This window comes from Pocillopora verrucosa, chromosome 5 (assembly GCF_036669915.1).
Source record: "Pocillopora verrucosa isolate sample1 chromosome 5, ASM3666991v2, whole genome shotgun sequence".
In the NCBI taxonomy this organism is placed as follows: domain Eukaryota; kingdom Metazoa; phylum Cnidaria; class Anthozoa; order Scleractinia; family Pocilloporidae; genus Pocillopora; species Pocillopora verrucosa.
In genome coordinates, this window is record NC_089316.1 from 10,833,151 (window position 1) to 10,859,907 (window position 26,757).

The window sequence follows — 26,757 nt, forward strand, 5'->3', positions numbered from 1 at the left end:
GAAAGGAAAAATTTCATCCCTTTCTTACGTATGCAAGACGTTATCCATTTGTTAATGTTTTTTTCTATTTTTAAATTAGACTAAGCGTACGTTGTAGCGTTTTACCTGGCTATACATTTTTTTTAATAAGGGAACTTAATTTATTTGTTGCAGATCCAGGAACCGAAGTTCCTCGAGGAAAACCGCAGAGATGAAATCTCTTAATTTCCATGATGATGTATTTTGCATTTTCGCGCGTTGATATGGCTCAAATCCTAAGCTATGTACAAGAATATCCTTTTCATTGAGAGCGCCAATCAGCAACTAACCCATTTCTAGCCTTGCGCCAAACGGTTAGGGTACCAATGTTGTAATTTTTAGCTTGGTTCAGTTCAGCGCGGTCTCTGAATCAAATTTGAAGGGGAGTAGGTTTCTTTCAAGCTGCGATGACACAAGCCGCATCAGTCCGAATATACCACATCACAGCCATGTCTATAAAATCATCTGATTCTAGCCATGAGCATCATCAGGAAATCAGTTGCATTTAAAGGGTTACGTAGTAATAAAACTGATTGCACAAGGAACTGAGATTCCATTGAGCCAAATTATCTTGTTGAGTGCATGAGTGAATTATCTCTTTATGAATAACATAAGCCATTTACATTAAGTTGCCTATTTTTCGTTTGTTCAATCATTTTGTGCAAGGTCTGAAAAAACTACCAATCAGATCCTGTTTAAACAGTTTAACTTCCCATTAATTTTGAAAAAGCCTTCGCATTAACTGTGTGTTCGTAATCAGAGATCATGAAAACACATTAGTTGACATTTTAATATGCTTTTGCCTGGAACAAGAAGCCATTCTTACGCTTTGTTCCGATGACGCAAGCTGGGCGCTTTCCGGCCTCTTGACTTAAGATTTACTGATATGAAGTCCTGAGGCAAGCTGACGTTATGGTCTGGAGCTGTCTTGGATTTGAAGTAACTGACCATAAGCCACAAGCTTAAATTTTCTTGCTAATGGTTAATTTTGAATTCCGACCATTTTCGCAACTTCCGACCGTTGTCAAGGTCTTAATCTTACTGCTCGTAGCTAACTCTCACGGAATGACCTGTTGAAACGTCACAGAGACTCCCGGTGCTTTCATCGACCAGATGTTTGTCAGGCTGTTCGTTTATTACAATTTCCGGAGTATTATTTGACGAGGTATCGATAACAGCGGAAGTCGCAAATAAAACTATATAATAAACTTTGCCAAATCGCTACACATTCAATACAAGTTCACCGACTTGAGCATCTTAACTTTGGTGGTAGCAATATTGTTCTGAGATATTTTGAGGTTTTCTTTGGGAAACCTCATTTCCGACGAACACTAAATCCCGCTGAAAGATTTTTCGTGCAATTCTGCATTTCTTTTTCAGAGTGTTGCAGCCACTTCCGCTCAGGATTTCCCTTACCAAGCTGATTTTGGCCGAATCATAGTCTCATATTTTTAGTTCTTAGTCATCACAGAGTGAGGTAACAACTCAAAGCGTGTATACCTTCCAATCCCTCCGATACTGGCTATGATCTGCAGAATGGGTGCCTTAATACCCTTCTTAGTACTCCTGATTGGTTTCACGATCTCAGAAGGTAATTATTATAAGATGCTTAACACGCTTTATGATCCTTTAAAACCGTCTGTAATGCAACGTTACAAGGGCTTTAGCTTCAACATATTTAAAGCGGAAGAGCAAAAAAGTACAAACACGTTAACTCTGGAATGAATGTAGGAATTTATGCGGGGGAGTGTTGCAAGATTGAGTTTGCCAAGCAAATGACTGATATCCTTCTTGCACATAAGGAATAATTGTGGGCGTGGAAACGTACAGCATTGTCACACGTATTTTAATAGACATTTTTGTCTTTATAAAAAGTTCGCTGATAGGTATATGAGCTATGACTCTATGCTGCAAAGCTAGCAATTAAAAGAACTGATTCGACATCACTAACGCAGGCAACTTTTAGGAGCTCTTGCAAAGAGCTTTTCGAGAAGAAAATAGTTGAGGCTGTTTTGTGATTCATCCGCTCATAAGTCGAAAGAAGGAAAATGTGAATCTAAATCTTTTAACCCTTTACATCAGTATGCATATTCTCCATACTGTTCTCTGTACATTTACTAAGCTGCTGTCAAGGAGAATTTGTTTAGCAATCAAGAGCTTCTTTAGTTGGTTATCATTTCCTTTACTCTTATGACATCAATGTTTGATTCAGTGGTGATATTGTTAGGAGAAATTAGATGCTGATCACTCTTAGGGGGTTAAAGGGTTCATGAATCACGGTTGTTTTACGAACCGAAAAAAAAAAAGAAAAACAGCTCCCAGTTGACTTGTTAACTCATTTAGTGAAGCACTGCACTTTTATCGCAGATGTCATGAGTTCAGCAACTGCACAAGCAATTTTCACAACTGTTTAAGTAGTTGTCATTACTGTCATGATCACTATCATCTTCATCCTTTAGTGTGGTTGTGAGTTTTGCTATGTTGTCAAGAATTTCCAAGCTTGTCTGGGACATATCTTTAAACCTATAGCAAGCACGATTTTGTAAACACTTTGAAATGGTTCCTGACTAAAGATTTTAGTCCTGCCTTCTTACAGCGTCCAAGCACGTATTGTCAATGGCATCTTTTGAAATTACACAGTTCTGCTCTGTCCATCTAAACAAACATGGCAATCTGCCATATTGGCGATGACGATCTGCTTTTTTCACCGGGTTTCATTTCCTTTTTGGCACTTGACCACCATGTTTAATTACAAAGACGTCCGGTGTTTTTTTTTTTTTGTAACTTAAAAAGGGGGCAAGACAATCGGCAATATATCAGTTGTTTCAGAAAAAATTTTTGCACACATTATCCCTAACCCGAAATGGTCAGTAGGAATGGCCGCAAACAATTCCCTTGGGGAGCTGCAATGGGAATAGAGTTTTCATAAAAAATACAACAGTAATTATATAAACTGTGTATAGGGGAATCCATGGAGTTTTTCGGTGTTATCCAGCGAAACGAAATCAGAATATACCACAAGGAAGACCGCCTACTGAATAAAATGGCTAACATATGAAAATAACAATATCGTCAAAACAAAAAGAGTTGTTTTGATCTCTTGTGCCTAGTTTCGTGAGTTTGAATGATTTGCGGTTCTCTTCGGTCGGAGGTCAATTGCAATGGGGAAATCATTTACGGCGCGCTGCTCATGACATATTTTTTGTTATAGAGAGCTTTGTATTTGAACATTCATCAAAAACCACTGACTCGCGATCGTCAGAGTTCTTCAATTTTGAACCGGAAATCAGTCATTACAGCGAATGATGAAAGAGGCGAGTCATCAGCGGTCGGAGGGGGTGGGGGGCGGGATACGAAAGTTACATCAATGCAAAGGTATTTGAGTTTCATAGGAGCCTGGTTTATAATTCTTGAATTGTGCAGTGGGCAGGGTACTAGGTTCAACCTGGGAGTTGGCTTCAGATGCGTATGGGTTTGGCTATGAGGTTTTTTCTCCCTCTATGAATACCAATTGTCAAAATTCCAGTTCAAGTTCAACTTGAGCTCAAGGAACAGAGAATCACCCGTAGATGCGCATATGCTAAGTGATACTTTTCCATAAATTTGAAATATTTGATTATCAAACTATTTTCCCTTTCTTTCTTTTTTTGCGATGTTATTGTGAACGTTTCTTAAAACGACTTCTCTTTTCAGGTTTAATGACAGATGTTTCTCGAGAGATCACTATTTATGCCAATCAAAGTCTGACGTTGTCATGTCAACCAAGAGATAGTCCTAAAAACCTAGTTTACTGGCACTGGATAAGTCGGAGTGATAAGGTCAACGAAAATCTCGTGAAAAAAGGGCCAACCTTTACAATTAGGAATGCAGCTATTAACGACACGGGGTTTTATTTTTGCTCTGCTGCAGAATGGGGAATTTGGGGAATATCGTACCACATTTTCGTCAATGTTATAGGTAAGTTACTGAAATCGTTTTGAATGCAGATCTAACAAGTTAAGTCATTTTGATCCGTTGAGTCAATTAAGTTTCTATAGAGCTATGAGAAGGGGGGGGGGAGAGGGGGGTGTCTGAGTACTCCGTGTCTAATTAATTTTTGGCATAAATTTCCTCAGTTCCAGTTCAGTTATCTCGGAATCTCTATTTTAAATATCCCGTATCCCGTTAATTTTCCCTCAAGTATCCCGTATCCCGTTAATGTTTTACCCAGATATTACGTATCCTGATTACACCTAACAAGGCCTCAGTTATATGATATAAGAACAAAAAAGGACACCCAATATTTGGTGGGGGTAAGTTTCTAAAGGAACTGTGGTGCTGTGTCCGTGGGAGGGTATAAGAAAGTAACTTGGTATTATCAACTAAGTTGATTCCGTAAAGAGTTTGTTAGAGGCTGACGTTTCGAGCGTTAGCCCTTCGTTAGAGCGAGGGGCAATTACTCTGACAAGGGGCTAACGCTCGAAACGTCAGCCTCTAATAGACTCTTTACGGTGACCAATTTACGTTATCAACTCAGTTGATGATACCAAATTACCCCACTATTTGGTACGAAATAAATTCATCTTGAAAGGAAAGTAGGCAGTGACCAGTTAACAAGCGCACGTAAGCACAAAAAGGAGAGGCCGGGGGAACAGAAACAATTCGCTTTGCGCAGTGCGAACTGCGTGCGAACAATTTGCATTCACCATTTCTATCAATCTTTGCAGTCGTTCTTTGGGACGTCACGCAACGCTCTTCGGCTCCAAACTCACTTTAGAAGTAAAGTCGCGCGACATTTCAGTAAACAGCTGCGAATTTAAGGAGATTGCAACTTGTATGCAGGCATAAGTGGCAGTTGTTTTAATTCTAGCCTAGACCTGGCCAGGTAATCGAATTAAAAAAAATATGTGATAAGCGTACTAGCTCACGTCGAAACATCGGGCATATATCTGGGTGTATGATCTCTAGCCTACGTGCAAGTTCTCATTGGCATGGGGGATTTTTGCGAACTCTGTGAGGGTTAAATGGGACAAGGCTTTAGGAAGTCACGCAACGCTCCACCTCTTGACCGGAGTGTCGCTTGACAGTCCAGAGACTAGGTCGTTATTGTGTGACTCAGAAAACTGTGAACCGCTTTGTCTCGATAATGACAAGTCAGTTGCTTGCTGACCAATCAAGATAAAGCGTGGAAGCTTCAAAACCACAAACTAATTACCGCTGTCGCTTGTCGCGCCTAATTGGCTTTTCCCTTGGAACGTAATAACATCCGATTTCATAGTTTACTAAGTTTCACAGTAAGTCTGTCATCTTCTTTCAAAAGAGCCAGGAAAACTATCTTGTGCCAACGGCTGGAGTTTCTACAAGAACTCGTGTTTCATGCACTCCTCCCATGCCGTGGAACGTGAGTGGGGAGGAGCATCCTCTTACTGCACTGACTCCTCTGCACAGCTGGCTAGAGTCTCACGCGATTCAGATGATGATACTCTACGCTTTTTGAGTGTTCTATCCAGGCGATCCTTCCCATCTGTGCCATCCCTCCCTAATGCTTTCACCGTTTGGGTTGGATCTCCTTTGGGGAATCACCTGGGTAGGATAAGCAGGTGCACTAAATTAGATACAAGAAATGGAAAATTATCCAAGCCTGCTTGTACAGAAAAATATACCTTTATATGTGAACGAGGTAAGAGTTTTCATCCTTTTTTCGCTGGGTGTATAGATCGAAGCATTTTTTCTTGCCCTGTGTAAGAGGGGGGGTGGGGTGGGGGAGGATTTAAGTCGCAATAAAATCATCTGATGCCTTCATGAGGCTTAGTATTATTCGAATGATGCCTCCCTTATTGGCAGTTGATTGGCAGACAGCTTTCTTAAGCCCCCCCTTTTACTCTGCTGGCAACAACAGAATTCCCCTCCTCCCCCCCCCCCCCCCCGTTCCCACACCCCCACTTCCTAGCAGTGGATGGTAATATTGATTGGTCCCTCATAGCTCATGTGCTTCAATTAAGTGCTATCTGCAGTTAACTTAATAAGTTCCACAGTGAGGTATACTTGAGTCAGTAAGGTCCACTGTGTTGTCCATCGATCAAGTTTTCCATAACACCTGTTCTGTTACTGCATGTATCTCCCAAACTTTTATTTACAAATCAAACAAAGAACTTTTCCTCGTACCATGCTGTTTCATGTGGTATTTTACTCGTAAAACATATTTCAGAAAGGGAGAGAAGAGGGAAGTTGTTGCCTTTTTCCTGTAAGCATTGGTATTTTAATAACGCAACAAGTTTTTTCTGATCTTCAGATTGTTGAAATTGCATGCCAACAGTTGCACCATCGTAGTTTAAAGGCCCATTTCCAACCTTGATGCAACGCGGTCGTTTGTTTTTGTTTGAAACCACCGCTTTTGTTTAAATAGTGCCTCTGATTGGTCAGTCATTTTTACCTAGTCACGTTGTCTCAAAATAGCTTGTGCGTTTTCTCCGATGAGTTTGGTGAGCTTGTCAAAATAATTCTGTTTAAAACAGTACTAGACGTCTTAATCCGGTGTGGAATCAGATGAATCCATTGATTTAGTAGATTCTGAGGAAGTAAATGCTTATGGATCGGTTGTTGCTAAAGAGGAACACGAAAATCCATGCGAGCATTCTGAGGAAGGTGAAAATGTTGATCCACCATGTTTTCATTTATACATCAATTTTTTTTTATTGATGTTTGCCATCCTTGTTAAATAGGACCAAGGGTCAGTTGAAGTTTCCTGCTCGTGGAGAGGAGCTTGCGCTCGAAAGGGTGGCTGAGGTTGTTGAGAATGCAAAGCAGCAAATAAAAATTGAAACGTAAACCATCAGTGTCGCTGACGTTCCTGCAATGAAGTGATTAAACGTTTGGCAGCCGGACATGGTCTTAAAATAATTAAACTTCCAGCAGTCCGATATATTCCATATTTTTCTTCGAAATCCAAAAAATATTTAAACGAAAATGTTCTACCTTTATTTACAATCCTCAAGTGCTTCCAGGCAGCCTTAAATTTTGAACTTGATATTTCTCGCTAACCCTGTATACAGAGTACGAAGCCATCCAAGCGCTTGGCACTTAGAAACTTTTCAATGACACGGCTGGACACGGTCCTCAAATAACTCCATATTTCTCTTTGAAATATGCCAATTTTTCCTTGGAAAATATTCTACCTTCATTTACAATCCTCAAGCACGGCTAGAAAGTGAAAAAATTCAAACGTTGTCCGTTTCGCCGACCATGTACACAGAGTACGAAGAGATCCAAGCGTGACACTACAAGATTTCCAGCGGACACTACCGGAAACGGTCTTCGAATAACTAAACGTCCGGCAGTCTGATATTTTTCTATATTTCTCTTTGAAAAATCCAATTTCTATTGGAAGATATTTCATCTTTATCTAGAATCATCAAGTGATTCCAGAAAGTGAAAAAATTCGAACGTTGTCCTTTTCGCCGACTCTGTTCACAGAGTACGAAGAGATCTGTCCAAGCGTGACATTTAAAATAAATTTTCCTGGGATTCTACCAGACAAAATTCAAAATACTGTGAGGAAACTGTAAAATGACGAACGGCGAATGTATGTACTGTAAAACAGTTGACTATATGTCCTGGATGGCTCTTGAGAAAGACGATTTTAGAAGGTTTTCAGTAATCTGGGAATTTCGTGTTACTGGAAATTGGGTTGAGGCGCGCGTTGCATCAAGGGTGAAAATGAGCCTTCAATCCAGAACAATTAGCATTAATCATAGAGTGTCAATCATTCTTCAGTCAGACTTTTTTTAAACGGATATGCCATGCTCATACATTTATCAGCGACTCTAAAGAAAAGTGTGACGTGGGGGGGGGGGGGGGAGGAAGGGAACATTTTCATCTTTTCCTAAGATCTTTGCTTGGTGTCAAAACTCTGTACACCAGCCAATGGATTCATGTTACTTGTACGCAAGCCTGACTCGTACCAGTGTTTGAGGTCAGTTCATTTTATTTTCGTTTGCTATATTTACAGTATTGCCAGGTGTCCCTAAAGGCGTTTCCATCGAATATATCAACTCTTCTGCTGTCCGTGTGGGATGGAATTTGCCTTTTCCTGGTAGCAACGTCACAAATCATTATGTGGAATTGTCTATTGCATCCGGGAATGTAATCAAACGGCAATCATCATACGGAAAACAATCAGTCATTTTCACACGTCTCCTGAGCAACACACAATATAAAGTGCGAGTACAAGCCGAGAATGCCGCGGGGAATGGGTCGAGTTCACAGTATGTATCGTTCAAGACGAATGAAAGTAAGTCGCGTCAAAGAAGTCTATGCAAATTTGTGCGTTACGATGCTTTAAACCCAACAGTCTAAGATTAAAGAGAAACATTGAAAACGTAAGAACTGTTGACGAAAGTGAAAAACTTTGGGGGAGGGAGGGAGGTTGCTGTTTCAATGCAGTTCTACGATAACAAGCCTCCCGTATGTTGTAAGCTCGGTTAAACTATGTGCACAGAGTGCCGTCTTACGTCAGTGAATCTACTGCACCTTCAGAATTTTGCACATTGTGTCACTGACAAATGGTACCCCTCCCAGCTGTTGGCTGAAATTGTAGTTGACATCATAAATTTCGATACATTCTCCAGATGTTCCGGTCATTTACACCCCAGCAAAGAACAACGAAGTGATTGTTGGTCACTCTGTCCCACTTCGGTGTGGTCAGCCGCACCAGACCGTCCAGTGGTACAGAGACAAAAGCAATGTACCCCTAAACGTCAGTGGCCAAGAACTAACCATTCACAACGTTTCCTCAAAGGATGAAGGTACCTACCATTGTCAGGTGGATAATGGTCTGAGAGTGTCCATGAAAGTCCTGGTTGTTGGTAAGTCCATGAAGGTTAATCGGTCTAAAGGGTCATTTAATATGCATATGTAAGCAAGGTTTCTGAAATAGTTTGGCGATATACTTTTCCTTTCTAACATGTTACTTTTTTTTTCATTGTGTGAACCTTGTATAGTCAGAGAGGAAGGATCTTTTTCAGCGTGAAAGGACTTTCTTTGCTTTAGACATCTACGGTTATTATCTTAGATGGCAACTCAAAAGTTCTTTTCTGGCTTATCGCTTCTTTCATCACTCCGCTATTACCATTATGCTTTAAAAGGTCATCAATAACATGAAACAATAAAACGAATTGAACACCACGAAATCGAGACGCAAACAAGCAAACATTAAAAAATCTTGGCAATATGCAGTGAAAAAGGAAGGCGAAAAAAATAGATAACAAGGAAGCTAAAAAAAATATATAAAGACATGACAAACACTAACGGCTCCTACATTAGCACTGAATGGCTCCCATACATGTGTACATTCAGCTGCCAAGAGCGCTTTGCCGGTGTCCAAAAGAATGCAAAAATTTTCCAAGAATTTGGCCCACGCAGTAAAATGCACCTTACCTGTCCATCAGATTGACCGCCAAAGTATTACAAGAAATCTCGCTTTGCAGCTTAGAAATATGTTTCTTTTCATTCTTTTTAATCAGAGCATCCTGTTATAACTGAAGTTAAAGGAATTATTCTTAAACAAAACGACAAAGCAATGATGAAAAGAGAGCTTCTGCTGCTTTGCAACACGGCAAACAGACATCCGCTAAAGTACGCATGGTTTAAAGATGATGAACCGCTGATTAATGGAGAGGACTCAGTTAAAGTTTCCTTACAAGACGATGAAACCAAATACACATGTCATGTGTCAAACATAGCCGGAAAAACTTCCAGATCCTTGGTCATCTCCCCTATGGGAGGACCAGGTGAGGAGAAGGATTCATTTTTCTCAAATCTTCATCAAAAATACTTTCATATTCTAGTTAAGCTACAATCGATTTCAAAATTAGTGTAAAAATTTAGTAAAACTTATGAGTCAAATAACCTTTTCTCGGACTAAAGTCCCTAGAGTGGAGGTATGGAGGTGCTCCTTCCCCCATTCCCCCCCCCCCCTTCCCCCTTCAGCTGTTTAGAGTATACGGATGACCAAATAGCATAGATATCATGAAGTTTGAGAAAATCACAAAGCTAACCGGTGGGCACTGTCTGATTGGATTGTTTTCCACGACACGACCTCATTTCGGAAATTTTAAACTTCACAGTAAATACTCTAACTTAAATTAATAATGATAATTTGGTTATTAATTTGATTTTAACATTTTCCTTTTTTTCAATGTTTAATTATTTTTTTCTATCTTTTGAAGAAGTATCAGAGGTCGGTCACGGTGCCGATCGCTCCTTGTCAACCAATTTGGTCATCGTCATTGCCGTTTTGTCCGTTCTCCTCATAATCTGCTCTGTTGTGGGTTTTACCCACAGAAAGATCACAAAGTTAATAATTGAGAAAAGGAAATCCAGAAAATTGACAGTGCAGAGCACCTCTACTGAGATGGCAACTGTGGAGGAAATGGAGTCGCCGAGACCAGAGTCACGGACCGAAACTATCACGCGTGATAACGATGAGGTTTTCCCATATGATGTTATATCGGCATGGACTGATTCAAACGGGCTTTACATGAGCTTGAGACGCGAGGGAAACGATGGTGAACTTGAAGATGCCACGCAAGTTGCAAGAACTGATTATACTAACATTTCCCCTAGCAATCGTAACGATAGCGCAGCTAATTGCATGTACGCCCCATTGATTCATACTGCAGGATTGCAGAGTGCTAGAGAAATGAAACGTCCATACGTGAACGTGAACACCATAGAGACTTCATCAGATATGTAGAAAAAACCTTATATGGTTATGAAATGGCCTTTAAAAAGGCTATTTCCTTGTAAAACCTTGTAATTTCTGGTTTTGCTCCTGTTTGGCTGAAAACGGCGCGAAACAGAATTAATGTACATTTAAATTGTGTTCCTCAAGTGCGAAGCCGAAGTGTGAATACTACTATGTTTGACTCCTTGACTTTGAGACGGTAACGAAGCCATCTAAGAGTAGTTTACCTTTAGTAGCAACCGCTCTGTATATTTGTAGTTGGACTTATCATTATTTTTTTTTTTGAAATTTTACTCGCCTCAGAAGGTTCAGTTAGGTCTTTTTGCCCCTTTGGTATAGTCTACCTACGGAAGACTTTGGAATATAAAGGTTAACAAAAAGGAAACTCCCATCCCTCAAAGCAATGAAGTATATGTCTTGAAATGAGGAAAGGATGACCCAGATACCTTTTAATTTATGTCCAAGAAAGTAGGTACGTGCGCTAGGTAAGACAGTGACGAAAGAGAGCTGGGGAAGCGAGCTGTATTTTGATCCCGAAGCAGGAGTTGAGTTTAACCCTTTGCACCATAACATCTGCATGCATATTCTCCATGTTGTTCTGTATAAAGTTCTGAGGTGCTGGTAAGGAGAATTTGTTTAACAAGCAGGAGTTTATGTACTTGATGATTATTTTCTTTATTCTCGTCACCTTACTGAGTGATTCATGGGTGATGTTGTAAGGAGAAATTAGATGCTGATCACTCCAAGGGGTCAAAGGATTAACAGAGTGCGGAAGTAGATACCTTTGTACACTTATAGCAGATGAATATGCTGTGTTGTAAATACGATTTGCTACAGAATATGTTCTTGGATCTATGTTGGTACAATTGACGATATTTAGATACATATTGGACGAGGCTAAGAACGATCTATCGCGAAAATTGTCAAAGCTGCGATGTCATTTATCTTCCGAAGCCACTGAAAACTAGACAAAACAGATTATGCATATCTGAAACTCCACCCTCCCGGGATGGTGTAAAAAATCTAGAACCGTGCCAACAATTGAATAGTGTGATTACAATATAAATGCTTTAACACACGAAATAGCGTTGTAATTGATCAATGAAGTTTTGTCGCCATCTGGCTAAAAAGATTAGACGTTAAGTTAGCGTAGATGGGAAATTTCCACGATGAAATCTAGGGTTTGTAAACTTTACTTATACGTTGAGTTAGCTTGGATGAGCAGATTCCACGATGAAATCTTACCTGTACACTTTGCTTATTTTGAGGTTTTCTGTGTTAATCTATCAACCGAATTAAGAAATTACAATACATATTGGAAATTCAAGTGACTTTCATTCAATGCGAATAATTTCAAATCAATTTTGCCCCATTTTCCTTTGTCAGATCTATGCAAAAGGATCATCCCTTCTCTAAATAGAACGGTCAATATTAGGGACTGAATGAACTGGTTCTTATCGAACTTTTAATTGGGCGTAGCAAATAATTTTCCATGTAACATCCTGCTCACCATAATCGCCAAGTGTTTTCAGTGTAAATGAATGCAAAAGTTTGCTAATTTCCTCTCACGAGAACAGCGCACGACTCGAACACGAACGTGTAAACGACGCCAATTAGCAGTAAGACGATGAACTTCATCCATTTCTATCTTGTTTCAGCGTCATTGCATGCGTTATCTACAAGGGTTACCATCGAATTTAACAAACGCCCGATTTCATTCAAGCATGTACTAAAGTGAATTTGTAAACTGTTTTAAAATAGTCACCTTGGCACTCTTTGTGAAAAGGGCTTCATATTAATGCTTTATCTGATGTAAGTTACTAGAAATAACTGGAAGAAAATGGCGGGAAAATAATAGCTCCCATCACACTCCCAGCCAAAATCATCCTCCTCTCTCAGGTCCAATTGCTTCTCAAGAAAGGCTAACCCAGAAATAATGATGAAATGGTCGCTTGACTTCAGGCTTATATTTCTGGAGAGAATGTTGTATGGTTGTATTCAATATGCTGTTGACCTGTAAAATAACAGGTTCTCAAACTCCCGATCTGGAAGTTTTTGTACATTTTCTGCAACTCCATTACTCCAGAGTTAAAAAAAACCTAAAAGACGTTCTTTCAAGGAAAGTACATTACGGTTTATTTTTACATTGCCAAATTTCACTTGCCAAACAAAATCGGAAATAATTAATAGAAGCTCTCTAGATGAGCAAAACGAACTCATAAGTTGCATGCTGACACGTTCAAAGCAGAAATAACAAAATAGGACAAACACATTTTGTACAAGAAATAATTAAAGCTCTTGACTGTCAATCTTACTGAGGTACCGTTGCCAAAGAAAAGCCATTCCAACATGGAATAAAATGGTTTGTAACTAATGAGTTCAAAATACGTGAAAATAGTGCATATCATATATTTACAAGAAATAAAGAAACATGTTCTAGTCGCTGAAGATAGCAGAGTAAATCTTGGGCGTAAATAATTGTGTTCGATGAGCGTAAAATGGTTGGAAGTTTTGGTCTTTCCAGACTCGATTAACGCACCCTCGGCCAAGCACATGCGCAGTCTGAAAAAAAAATCATCGTCATTATATCGCAGTAAATCGTCTTTCTGAGCCGCACCCCACCAGATTTCGTCATGGTTCGTGCAAACAAGGCCAGCACCTAAAAGAGAAAAATAGGGAAAAAAGAAAAAACAGTAAATAAACTCAGTCGCACAGACAGTGAGAAATAACAAACTACTTTAGGAGAGTATTCCGCGTTCAACTTAGGTCAAGTAATAGTGCACGCATGCGTGTTGTAGGCTAAGAGAAGCACGAGGTTTCGGTTTTTCGGTTCGCCATGTTTTCGTCTTGCAAAATATTCCAACGGTTTGTAATTAAATTGCTCGGGTAGCCAATGAAAACACAGGATTTGCTTCATATTTCCCACGGGCGCTGGCAGCTATGCAACGAAGAATGATAAATAATATCTGAAGAATCAAACAAGACCAAAAAAAACAACAAAAGCTACAACAAAAAGTATACCAAAACAAACAAAGATGAAAAAAAATAACGTTAAGAAGGATATAAAATTCCGTATAATTCAGCAAGTCCGTTGAAGTATCCATCCGTATGATCTAGTTTTTTTAGTGCCAAGTTTCACTCTTTACACCCTTACATCAATACGTATATATCTATACTGTCCTCTATTCATTTCCTAAGGAGCTGATAAGGAGAATTTGTTTCATAATCAAGAGCTTTTTCTAAATGGTGATCATTTCCTTTATTCTCGTGACCCAAATGTGTGATTCATGGATGATATTCTGAGGAGAAATTAGGGGCTAATCACTCTTAGGGGTTAAGAGGATGACAAGATACAATAAATAAATCAAATATACACATAAATAAATACACTAGCGACCACCGAAGCAGATAAATAGAAGCAATTCATTCATTTATCTACCCATTCATCGACCTAATTCAGTAGCACATGTAGGGGGTTATTCAGTTAGGCTTTGATTTCTACATGATAGCGTCAACTATCTTACCTTCTCACTCATGAGAAAGTCGTCTGCTTCTTGGAAGATGTACCTGGATGAGCTTTACATCCGATCCACCCAGGCAAACGGCGACACGTAAACTGTTCACGCACACGCCAAGACTAAAAGGTCTCTCTTCAATATCTAACGTAGCCAAATGTTCCCCTGAAATTACATCGAACATTCGAAGAAAGTTACCAACATCCTCACTTGAACAGACCATCAACGATCGGTTCGTGATAAATTTAAGATCCACTATGTAATCTTTTTCGAGTAACTTGCGGTGTAATTTCCCTGAGGTTGCATTGTAGATCTCTACGATATTGGAGGTCCATAGAACGACGAAATCTCCTTTGGGAGAAAAAAAGCCTGCTGGTTCGCTGCCTTTTTGGTCGATAACAAACGAGCGAAGTTTGCGAGGCGATGAAAACGAGGCATCAGAAAGGTGAACAGTGTGCTGCACTAAGAACCCGCCGTATTTAAATTTATGTTTATAGGTTATCATTTGGAATTTTTTGTTCATCGCAAGGATGTCCCACCATTCTACATGTTTAATGATCTCGGAACGACCATCCGAGGTAGATAAGATAACAGCGGTATCGTCTTCGGTCCGACAAGCTACATGTTCTTCTGATACAGGTAGCAACGCAATCCCATGTAACTCGTCCCACCGCCGTTTACACTCCGTCAATTCAACGTCCCAAAACTCAACTGAATCGTTCAGAACAATAACACCATCTTTCATAGGCAAAATCGAAGGGTAACTCAGGCACTTTACTGCTTTTTTATTCCAACTTGAATATTCCCATACGGTCACTGTTACTGGACTCCGACTCACCACATACACATTCTCACCATTAGTAGAGAAAGCAACATCCGAAACAAGCGTGTCTGACTTTATTTCGGCTTTTTCAATTTTAGCGAGATTTATCAAACTCACGTGTCGAAGAGTTGGGCTACTTAATAATGCACGTTCGCTCTTTAACCTCGTTAGCAATCCGGTTTTCCCGAAACGAACGACTCTCGACAAGGCCGACGTCAAACTTCCTGTGGCATCTCCGACGAGGAAAGGCCGCTCAGCTCCTTCGCGATCGACACTGGCTTCTGCACTGAAGTCACTCAAAATTTTTTGGCAAAATCTATTAGCAGTAATTCTGCAACGAAAATGTTGCACATTAAATCTGGTTCTGAACAGACCAGCAAGAGCATCACTTTCCACGGAGAAAGTCAAAAATCCCCAAGGTGAAGTTGTCGATATTGATCCTAACTCAATTAGTTCATTCTGTAAATCAAACAGACATAGTAAGCCCGTGGAGTGGGAGACGGCCAGAAGATTTTTATCAGGAGAGCACTGAAAACAGACAATGAATTCATTTCTGGTGATGCGAGACATTTCTATCCCAGTATCCAGACTCCAAATGACTAGGCATTTGGGATTGTTTGGACAGTCTGTAAGCATCGCGGTGTTGTCCTTTAGTAATATACATACAGAGAATCTACAATTACTCGTGCTGAAAAGCTTTTTCTGTTTCCCATCAATGGTATAAACTGTGGATAGGTTTCCAGGCAGTATATGTTTCCCATCTGGATGAAAGACAACGGATCGATAAAATGAAAGTATTTCTTCTTTGTAGCTAACCTCGCTGAAAAGGGGGTAAATGAAGGAAACATCTACAGCTCTTTCATAGTATAGAGGTTTGGAGTAATTTTCTTCCACTGAGACACGGTTTCTCCATTCTCTTTCACCTGTCTTCAGTGACCATAGCTGAATCTCTGGATCAGCACATTCACACACCATATAATCTTGGTCTGGTGAAATATCGAAACAAACCACTTCTGACGAACAGTGAAATCGAGCTTCCACAACTGACTTCTGTTGATTCTTGTTGACCCGTTCCATGTAAAATATTTCATCATATTTCTCATTCAAGAGTTTCTTAGCTTCAGAAGATAGCACTGATCCGCTCTCGTTCACCATAGTCTGTAAGAAAACATGTGGAAGCTCCATCAGCGACCAACTGTTCTTCCGCAATATGAACAGCAAAGTTTCCAGGAAAGCCCTGGTTTCTATATTCAATGAGCTATAGCTCTCTTCCTTTAGAACACAAACAAGATCTTCCGTCGCCACTGTGTTATTCACACACAGCTTTGCATAGACAAGCTCTTGGTTTATCACATACTTCCTCACAACGTCCTCAATGCCATCTCTTCTTGTAACCTCGTCGACCTTTAACATGTGTCGAACACCATGTTGTAGGGCATACATTGTCTTGTCATTAAACCGCGTGTCACTCACAGATTTAGCGACTCGTTTTTGCAGCAGAATATCAAATTCAGCAGCACAAAGTTCTGCAAGTATACGATGGCCTTCTCTCTCGTCGACGATGAAGTCGTGCGCCCCGTAACAACATTCATCTGTCAACCAATCTTTAATGGACTTGTGAAAAATGTGAAGACGGTCACCTCGAACGGGAAGAAGTGAGGAAACACTGTTTATAGCTTTCAAAAGTTTTCGTTTATTAGCTATTGCGGTAGTACTTGAAAGCAACAGCCAAGAAGCAAAATCGATTGGCAAGGGTTCTCTCGATGCGGCGAGAGCAGAAAGGAAATTAAAAAATGAATCTTCCTTGATGCCAAGCTCAGTCATGAGCTCACTCTCCAACCTTTTGAAATAGCGATGGTATACTGAAGAAATTCCTAACGGTAAGTTGCCCTTTTCTTCTCCTTGTTTAAGAACTGATGGATTCTCTTCGATGTATAAAAGAAGAAAGTAAGCATACAACATGAGCCCTTCCGACTTTTCAACTAGATTTTCCACAATGTCATTCGTGTTTTCTGCTTCTGGCATGCATTCTAATTTCTTTCCAATGAAGCGCTTGATGTCATTTTGATTTTGCTCATCCTCTGCTTCCAGCTGAAACGGATGCAAATGTCTTAATGTTTTTGCAATGTTCCTCTCTGGTCGGCTTGTGACAAGAAATCGAATCCACATTGGAAGCTTGCAAAAGTGATTGACAATGACCTCAAGTAACTCATTCCGATCGTGATAGTCACTTTCATCCAGGCCATCTATAACTATTAGCATGTTCCTTCCAGGGTCCTCAACGCTGCTGAGAGGCTCTTTAAAGAGAAGGGCGAATAATTCCTCAATCCCCATATCGTTGAGATCCTTACCCGTATTTCTTGTCAACTGTTCTACAAGAGCTAGCTTAAACTCTGGCAGAGCATGGCACATATGACTGGACAAGGATTGAAGCATTAACTGAGGCTTCCGGTAACGGAAGTTGTTATGTTGAATGAAGTGACTCCCGCATAGACGGCCAGCCAATTGCATTTTCTTGCAAACAACGACGGAAATGACAGATTTTCCCATTCCTGCATTTCCACATATAACCATCACCCGGTTTTGAGAGTTCCTGTCGTCCAACCAGTCTTCGACTTTGTTAAACACCCACTCACGGGTGTCTTCTTGCCAACGTTGGACGTGAAACTCGATGTCTCCTTTGAATTCCGACTTAACGAGGTTCCTCAGGACCTCATCTTCTTGGCTGCCTGAGTTTCTTCCTTTGCTAAATTCTCCAACTGCTAGCTTCACTTCCTGTAGACCTGTTTGCAAACTTTCCAAACGTTTGTCTTGGTTTTTAGCAGCGCCCTGAATGGTGCTTTGTATTTTCGTCTGAGTCTGATGCACTTCTCCTAGCACTGACATGCTATCTTGAAGCGTTTTGTGATCTTCTAGTTGGGTTTGACGGACATCTTCAATACTACGCTGTGTTATGCTCTGAGATCCACGCAGGTCCGCCAAATGAGATTTGATTTCTTCTTCACTTTTAGCCCATTCAAGTAAAACGTCAAGATAATCTTCCGCGCCACACTTTTCTTCTTTCAGTCTATCGATTTCTGTTTGATCGAGTCCGAGAGCAACAAGAACAGCGCTAATTTCTTGCCATAGTGAGGAGAAAGTGATTGTGTCAATGCCAGTGCTAGAAACGTGACCGTACAACTCATTGCGGAAGAACTTAATACGAGCAAGATTTGCTTCCAAAGAGTTATCACCTAGAGATGGCTTTTTATGCCACCCTGATAGAGGAGGAGATAGACCGCAAATGTGGGTGAGAAGAAGAAATAGGAGAGTGATGTCAAATGTGTTTGAGTCTGGTGTTGCTCCACCAGGTGGGAACAGTTTGTCCCACTGGGCTGCACGTAGGACCTTTTTCTTAAAGAGGAGTTGAAGGGTTGAGTAGTTGGCATTAAGATCAGCAGAAAGATTAGCCGGAGGGTGATAGCCATCAAAAATGGTCCTCAACACTGTTGTTCCACCATCGATGAGAAGTCTGCTCAACTTGGATCCATTTGTCTTCTTTAGGGAGCTGGCTAAGGGGGACGGTGCGGCAGCTGCCATGTTGTTCAAGAGTATTACGGACTAATCCTCAAAAGCTACCCGTGGGGCAAAAGAGATAATTCCATGTTCTTTGTGGACCATGAAAAAAAAATAATAAAAAGAATGATTGAACTGCTAAGGATTTTATTGGTCAATATCAAAAAGCTGATAAAATAATGTGCATGACATAATGATAATAAGCCCAACAATTATGGTAATACTGATAATACAAAGTTATAAGTTACAATAACATAAAAACGATGATACCTTTCACTTATTACCACCATCCCTAACATTTTGACATCGTTTTTCATCCCAGACCTACACACCCAAATAAATGTTCACAATCCAACAGTCGTGATAAGTGATATGATTGCTACATGTAACACATTTCAGGGGCATAGGGTAAAATATGGACTGGACTATTTTTTGGACCATTTTGAAGGGGGGTGCACACCATTAGTACTGAGGGAGGGGTAGGATGAAGTCTATCAGTTCTAAAGGAGGGGTGGGGGGTGGAGTGTTATTACTTAGGGAGGGGTGTGAGACGGACTATTACTACGCAGATAGGCGTGGTGGGTGGTTGTAATAGGAAACACTGCTAGCTAATGGGGCTTTTACTCGATCGTACGAACAATTTTAATTGGTTTTTCGACTGAGTTTTTGTATGTCAAAATTTTAGCGCTGGGCCGCGGCGTCTCTTCATTTTTCTGTCATGCGAAAGCGAAACTGCCACGTAAACACCTGGACTTTAATTTGTATTGAAAATATCGCGTTTACGGTCCTCCACTGTTGAGTTATACGTTTGCCTTTGGAGTAAACTTGTGCACCGTCAGTTGCTTCAAGTTTCTCTTTGTGTATACAGTATGTAATTACTAACTTTAACTATCTTCCTTTTGTCATTGATCGTATCAAACGAGATCACGGAATTTCCGGTCTTAACTTAGCAGTATTTAGAATCCACAAGCGTTATCGCAATTTTAAAGTTTATACCTTTACTATATAAAATCATCAGCGAACGATTTTGAAGAGGAATCCATGTTCTCGAATCGACCAAAAACACTGCTGTACTCTCAAAATGGGAAAGCGCAAATATCGATTTTATCTGTTTCGCAAACAAAGGAGATAATCACCAACACCGGAAATCGTGACCAGGTATTCCTTGCGACTCCCCTAGGTTTGTTTTCCAATTTGCCCAAGCCGCTGTCGATCAGTTCTTGCGTTAAAACCTATGAAACCTGCGAAGTGGAACTATGGTGGCAACTGTTGCTTGCCGATAATTTCCGTCGGCAAAACGTAGAAGTCTAGTGTTTCGTGGCAGTTTCGCTTTCGCATCACAAAAAAATAAAGAAACGCCGCGGCCTAGCGCTAAAATTTTGATATACAAAAACTCAGTCGAAAAACCAATTAAAATTGTTTGTGCGATCGAGTTAAAGCTCCATTAACCAGTAGTGTTTACCATTACAACCACCTCTCACCCCTCCCTGAGTAGTAATTGTCCGTCTCACACCCCTCCCTGAGTAATAACACTCCACCTCCCACCCCTCCCTTAGTACTGATAGACTTCATCCTACCCCTCCCTCATTGCTAATGGCGTGCTCCCCCCTTCAAAATAGTCCAAAAAATGGTCCGAAAAATGGTCCGAAAAATGGTCCAGTCTATATTTTACCCTATGCCCATTTCAGGCAACACTCTTTAATGGACTCTTGTCTACATAATTGAGCAAAGTATTGAGCATCAGACTTTACATTGTACTTTCCCAGTGTTTGGTTACTGGGAAATTAAAAATCCTTCACCATTTAACCACTAAGGATGACTGGCATCTAATTTCTCCTTACAGAATCACCCTTTAATCAAATATGAAGGTCGTGAGAATAAAGGAGATGATCACCAATTTCAGAAGCTACAGAATGGTAAACCAATTCTCCTTGTCAGTACCATAGAAAATGTACAGAGAACAGTATGGAGAATACACACACTGATGTTAGGGTGTGGAGGAATAATAGCATTATGGCAGGTTTAAGTTCTTTCTCCACCAGCACAAGATTTTCCAAACATCAACATAGATCTACATCTTAAGCCCTACATGTAGTTGTGATCATTTCCAATGGAATAATCAATACCAACTAAAAGACAACCATCCTTTTTCCTCAATTAGCATTTGTATAAATAGTTGCACAGTAGTTGTTGACTCCTTGTTGCAAAGCAACAAGGAGTCAACAAATCTCTGGTGTTTATGTGGGAGAAAAAACAGAAGCAAAATTCTTGCAGAACTGACTCTGAACAAGACAAAGAAGAAAACAGGTGGCTCAAGGCTAATGTGAAAAAAGAGGAGGATTGCTGAGAACAGATCTCAATCCACAGATAAATATCATCTGGCTTCCAATCTTTTACTTGCCAAGTTCAAACTATAAAGAGCAGCAGGAAGCCAAGTGTCCAAACTTTGGTTAAAAAAAAAGAATGACATTGAAAATTGAAGCATGCTATGGCACAGAAGAAGCTGCAAAATTTAAAGGAAGCAGCAACTGGTTCAGAGATTCAAGAAAAGACATAACATAGTACTAAGGAGAAGAACCAACAAGGAAAAAGTCTGTGCAGATGATGGCAGGGATACAATCCAGGAATTCCACAGGGATTTGAGGAAAGCCTTGAAGACACAAGGGAGAAGAAAGAAGTCCCATACAGTTGACCCAAAGTATGGAAGATGGATGCCTAAAAATAGATACAACATAGACCAGGTTCCTGTCCCATTTGTAAAATAATGAGCATGATAAAATCTATGACAAATTGGGTGCTAAGCCAGTATGGGTGTCACAACCATCAGCTGGTTTAGATAAACAACAGGCTACTCTACTACTTTGTGTTAGGGCTGATGAGGGAACAAAATGTGAACAAAATGTGAAGCCAGCTCTTATCTTCAGAGGAAAAGGGCATGTGGCCACTAAGGAGGAAGAAAAATATGAAAAGAGGGTTGATGTTTATTTCCAGCACAATGCCTGGATGGATTAAGAAATCAACATGCAGTAGGTTCAGGACACGCTAACATGTATTCCAGGAATTGGGAATAACAAAGGAAAAAAGTCCTATTTGAAGACAATGTTGCCTTCCAACAAAGTCAAGCATTCCATGAAACATACAAAAATAAAATCAATAATACAGTTTACATGCTGCCTGAAGATCACACTGACAAAGGATAGAAGGATCTTGATGACCCAATGTACTGGGGAGGCATGGAGTGAGTTAAATTATGATGAGACCCTTTTCAAGAGATCATTTGAGAAAATTACCTCACCCCAAGGTTTGAAAAATTATCAAATTTAAATGGATCTGATAATTGGACTGGAAATTTGAGAAACTAGATGCCATCATTTTGCTCTCTCATTTTGCTTGTAGAATTGGGAACCAGTCAATAGTTACATGGAAAGAGAGAAGGGGAGTTAGTGCATTTTAAATTTGCTTTACTTTTTCTGAGTTTCAAGTTGGTTATCACCAGAACTGCTACCCCTTTCCCCCACGTAATATTATTGCCTTGATTAATACAGTTAAGGTTAGTTCCATCCACTAAATAATAAAAATGTTGTTTTAAGAGGGGTGCTTCACTGGGAAACTTTAGCCCAACAGGTTCCTAAATTTTAGGTTCTTATACATGGGTTTTTGCTGTATTAAGAACAAAGACCAACTTCTTTTGCTGTGAATTTACAAAGCAATCACCTGTACCACTCACGCACACCTCTGGTAGTTAAATTGCAAACTCTGAGGCAAGCAGTCTGAATATCAGTTAAATTTTTCCTTGCAGCAGTTGCATGAACAAACCATGTTTTGCTGTACATATATTCAGTATGTATATTCTCCATACTGCTCTTTATACATTTCCTAAGGTGTTGACAAGGAGAATTTGTTTTACCCATCAAAAACTTCCTTTGTTGGTGATCATTGCCTTTATTCTCATGACCTCCATGTGTGATTCAGGGGGGGTATTGTAAGGAGAAATTAGATGCTAGTCACACTTAGGGTTTAGAGAGGTAATCAGAATATCTAAACAAGCTTTTAAAAGGAGAAGCTCTGGATTCCAAAGACGACAACTATTTTAAAAATAATGACAAGATACTACAGCTGGTTTACTTACCAGACATTGTCTAAAAATTCAGTAAAATCACATCTTGATCTCAAATTTTGAAGCCTGGGACCTATGCAAATAAAAATAACCATTAGAAAAGACAAAGGGAGATAAAATAAGGGAGCAAAGACTGAAATCAAAATTTATGAAAATAAGTGCAAAAGTGATCATTGTGCAGTCATAGTTATGGTTAAAGAATGAATAAACATTCTGGAATATCAGTTCAGGTTGACAAGAAATAACACATCCCTGGTTTAAGACCTGGTAAATAGAAAATAACACATCCCTGGTTTAAGACAAATCTGGCAGTAAAATAACTTGATTTGTTACCATAAATTTAAAAAAACCTGTGGCTTTTTTATGGAGCACGAAAGTGAGTATTACTTCCTGTAGGTTTACTCATGTGATTCCTCCAAAGGTTTAAGGTAAATTTGTCACCACTACAAACTCACCACCACAAAACTCGCCACCACTTAGAGTCAAATCAGGTCCAGTGGCAATATGACTTTTTTGTTGTGTAGCCTATCATATGAAACTTACATCAAATGAAAGCTAAGATGTGGTAGTATGTTGCAAAGAGGGAAAGGGACTTAGATGATGTGTAGCCTTTCAGTTATGGAAGGTTAACAATTAAATGAAATAAAATTTGTTAATATTATGAAGATTGTAATCAGTTTGCATAAAGCAAAACCAGAGTGATTTTCCCTGAGTGATATCCACCAAGTGATTTTCAATGATGTTAAATGAACCGCATGAAATTTGCATCAAATGAAAACTAAGATGTATGTAGTCATATATTGTGACATTAAAAGTGCATACAAGAACATGTACAGCAAAGTTTACAGAAATGGACTTCACTTCCTCTAATTGTGTTAATCACATGTCAACATGACCCGTAACACAATTCATAATCAAATCTAATGAAACTTATATCACATGTAAGGTTAGGTCTTAAAGTAGACCTCAATTTTGATTTTCAGGATGCCAATTTAAAAGTGTGCACAGACAAGGTGAATTTTTTCAGAAAAATTAAAAATGAACATGTAGTAAAATCTAAATCAAATCTTAAAAAACAAACAGAAGTTATAATAATTAAGTACCTATTTGGCTTTCACATACTACTATATACACATTCTCTTTTCATATGACAATCAAGATACTAAAGCTAAAGAAAGTAATTCGAATCCTTTTCAAAGGGCATTTTGGGCAAGTTGAGCACTTGTTAACTCATCGATGGTCAATATCATAGGTTTGATCAATAATCTTCTTCTCCTGATAACATATATATTTCAACATCTTCATTTGTTAATCAACTGAGTAACGACAATGTAATCTAAAATTTTCGAAGACAAATTTCAAGTTATCGATACGCGATGAAGCTGTATGTGAAAGTGTTCTTGCGATTGAGACAACGACATATTTTACAACCTTCTCGGTACAAAGAGGAGAATAACATTCGATCGAACAACAATTACAAGTCGGCGCATGGATTTTTAATGAAGTACCCGCTGGGTTTCAGCAAACCCCTAGGAGAAGAGGAGATTCTGTAATTTGAGTTCCTGCAAAGTTATGAAGGTTATTGACAAATCACTCTGATACCACATCACTGCATCCAACTTACCATAAATTCATAACTTTACTGCAATTCTGTGAAATAACAGCTTCTGAGAGGATAGAAGCAACATTCTAAATTGATGAAGGTTTCAACAAGAAGGCGAAGGTCGAGATCGATTTACGTGGACAGCGGAAGTGACTATTGATTACCGACGACCAAATTGCGCTTTAAAATTGACTCCAGATAATACTTACTTGGTTTAGACAAACCTGGCTGTGGAATCATCTGACTTTCTTCTCGAAGTCTCGCAAGGATTCACTTACATCAGACGACGGTGCCTGCAGAGGATTGACAGTGATGGAATGAACCTGAAAGCACTTCTGGGACTTTCCCTGCCCAGAAGCCTCAGCAAGTAAAATTTAGAATGGATTGGACTTCTGAGCTGTGGGCTCCTGGAGTTGATGACGTGGATCAAGATTTACCAGGGAAAGCAACCCATTTCTGACATGTTTTTTTTTTTAAATTCAATTGCTCAGTGGAGCCTTGAGGAGGACAACACAATAATGAGCAAAGTTACCAAAGGCAAAGAAAAAACCCGCGGCAAAAATGAAAAAACCGGAAATGTGCTGAGGAGCAAGACAACGAATCGACATACAGCTTTCAAAATTACGATTCGAGGCGATTGTTAATGTTTTTATATCAAGGCCGGTACTAGCATAAAGAAAAGGAAACCTCGTTTGAAATATCACGTATGCAAATTTTGGTTTGACGGCGACTTCTTTGTTCGAAATCGATCTGGATACCAACGTACCAGTGGCTTTCACAAAAGAATTTTTTCTTTTCTTGACAGAATGGTACTCTTTTTTTTCCTTTGGGCTAATTTTTTTCCTTTCTTTTTATTCTTTTTTTTTTTTTACCAAAGACTTCCTTCCGCTTTTGATTTTTCCCTGAGCAATGATTTTTCAATAAACAAAGAGCTTCCACGTGTGAATTTTGTAAAATGTGCGATATAAGCAAAATATGGAAATAACATGAAAATCGAGAACCAACATAAGCGGTTGCCGCGAAAATTTCCCCAGGGAAATCGCCAAGGTCCAAGATTATGACACCTTCGTGATTTATTAACCATTTATTTGAAAATACGTTTTTGTTTTTCTCGGGTGCTTTTTAAGATCTCAGAAATTTTTTATCGAAACGTTTGGTTGAATGTTTCAATTCAGTTTAATCAAATAAAATGAAAATCGATTTTTCGGCCTCTAAAGGTGGGAGGTAACCTTAAGTTTCTTGTTTCTCCATCTTCATGTCGTTGTACTAATTTTACTTTCAGACAAAATTTAAGGTCATAATCAATATCTACAGTTAATTTGCAAATATGTAGCTCTAATCTAAGCATGAAAGATTCCATTGTGGAATAGTGCTAATGTTCATATAGTGTTTTAACCTGGAGAGCTGTCTTGTTCATAATCTTGATCTGTCCGTGCCTTGAGGAACCTCTGTTTCCTCACTCTGAACTGGTTCGCTCAAATGACCACCACAAACCGTATAACATCAAGCCAAGTTTTAATAATCATTCGATCTAAAAGAAATACGTTTATAATTCGTAAATCAATTCTTTATCGCGTAGCTAAATTAAAAAACTTTGATGTAAACTTACTTCTGTGGCGGGTCGTTAAACAGTCTCACTTTACAGGCTAGTAGATTCTCCAGGTACGCGGATTTAGAGACAGAAAAATAATAACAAAATAATTTATTTCGATTCTGCTGAAAAACTGACTTGAAACATAATAATCTAACGCTTTTAAATCAATCTATAGAATTAGTGTCAATCACGATTGTTGTCATGAACAAATCTATCAACAAGAGGGAACACCTATTTGATAAACGAAACAACCTTCATAGCTAAAAAAAGAACACAAAGGAAAATATAATTTGTCTTCCCCGAGCGCTTCAGCGATCAGTTCATTTTCCAAACTTATCGGTTCAAGTTCAAGTTAAACAAGCCACAATACAAAGGAAAAAATCGGAGGTTTCTTTGCACATCCTAATCTCTAATAGGCTTCATTCCGTGATAATTTATTCCTTGCATGGCAATCTTATGTTCAAATTAAAGAATTTAGCTGCGGCTCAGTTTGGTCGAATAGACATATGTGTAAAAGGGAAAATTCCCAGATGAAAGAGACGGGGGGAAGAGGGAATTTGGAAAATTAAAATGAAAATGAAACTCATGACTTGGATTTCACACAAGCAATATTCCAGAGAGAGGACGAAGGATACCCTCTCGATTGCAGTGATTTGGAAGTTTCACCCAGTGTCCTTTGATTCTGCTTACCCATTGCTATTTCAACAGTAAACATGGTGAAATATTTCTAATGCTGTCAGTGCTGGCATAGCGAGCTCCCGAGCCGAATTTTTCCCGAATACGTCTCTTTCCAGAGGTTTTGACAATAG

The 26,757-nt window shown here is 39.4% G+C and overlaps 2 protein-coding genes and 1 pseudogene across 4 annotated transcripts; 2 read left to right on the top strand and 1 right to left on the bottom strand.

Annotated features, from left to right (window-relative positions):
- The first annotated feature begins 1,240 nt into the window (after window positions 1-1,240).
- Window positions 1,241-11,998, top strand: LOC131780438 (uncharacterized). 2 transcript variants are annotated; one of them, XM_059097047.2, is made up of 7 exons: window positions 1,241-1,609; window positions 3,712-3,975; window positions 5,318-5,677; window positions 8,006-8,287; window positions 8,625-8,861; window positions 9,519-9,785; window positions 10,227-11,998. In XM_059097047.2, the coding sequence occupies exons 1-7, from the start codon at window positions 1,543-1,545 to the stop codon at window positions 10,748-10,750; spliced, it is 2,001 nt and encodes a 666-aa protein (XP_058953030.2). In that variant the 5' UTR covers window positions 1,241-1,542; the 3' UTR covers window positions 10,751-11,998. The 2 variants fall into 2 exon arrangements, with proteins under 2 accessions (XP_058953030.2, XP_058953029.2); XM_059097046.2 differs by having other exon boundaries at window positions 10,224-11,995.
- Window positions 11,999-12,885: 887 nt separating this feature from the next.
- Window positions 12,886-24,662, bottom strand: LOC131787748 (uncharacterized). 2 transcript variants are annotated; one of them, XM_066166936.1, is made up of 5 exons: window positions 24,564-24,653; window positions 24,376-24,418; window positions 22,764-22,824; window positions 14,266-18,726; window positions 12,886-13,400 (listed from the first exon to the last, which is right to left on the bottom strand). In XM_066166936.1, exon 4 carries the CDS (start codon window positions 18,656-18,658, stop codon window positions 14,270-14,272), a length of 4,389 nt encoding a protein of 1,462 aa, XP_066023033.1. In that variant the 5' UTR covers window positions 18,659-18,726; window positions 22,764-22,824; window positions 24,376-24,418; window positions 24,564-24,653; the 3' UTR covers window positions 12,886-13,400; window positions 14,266-14,269. The 2 variants fall into 2 exon arrangements, with proteins under 2 accessions (XP_066023033.1, XP_066023034.1); XM_066166937.1 differs by lacking the exon at window positions 24,376-24,418 and having other exon boundaries at window positions 24,564-24,662.
- On the top strand, window positions 20,832-21,834 carry LOC136280704 (uncharacterized; annotated as a pseudogene).
- Window positions 24,663-26,757: the final 2,095 nt, after the last annotated feature.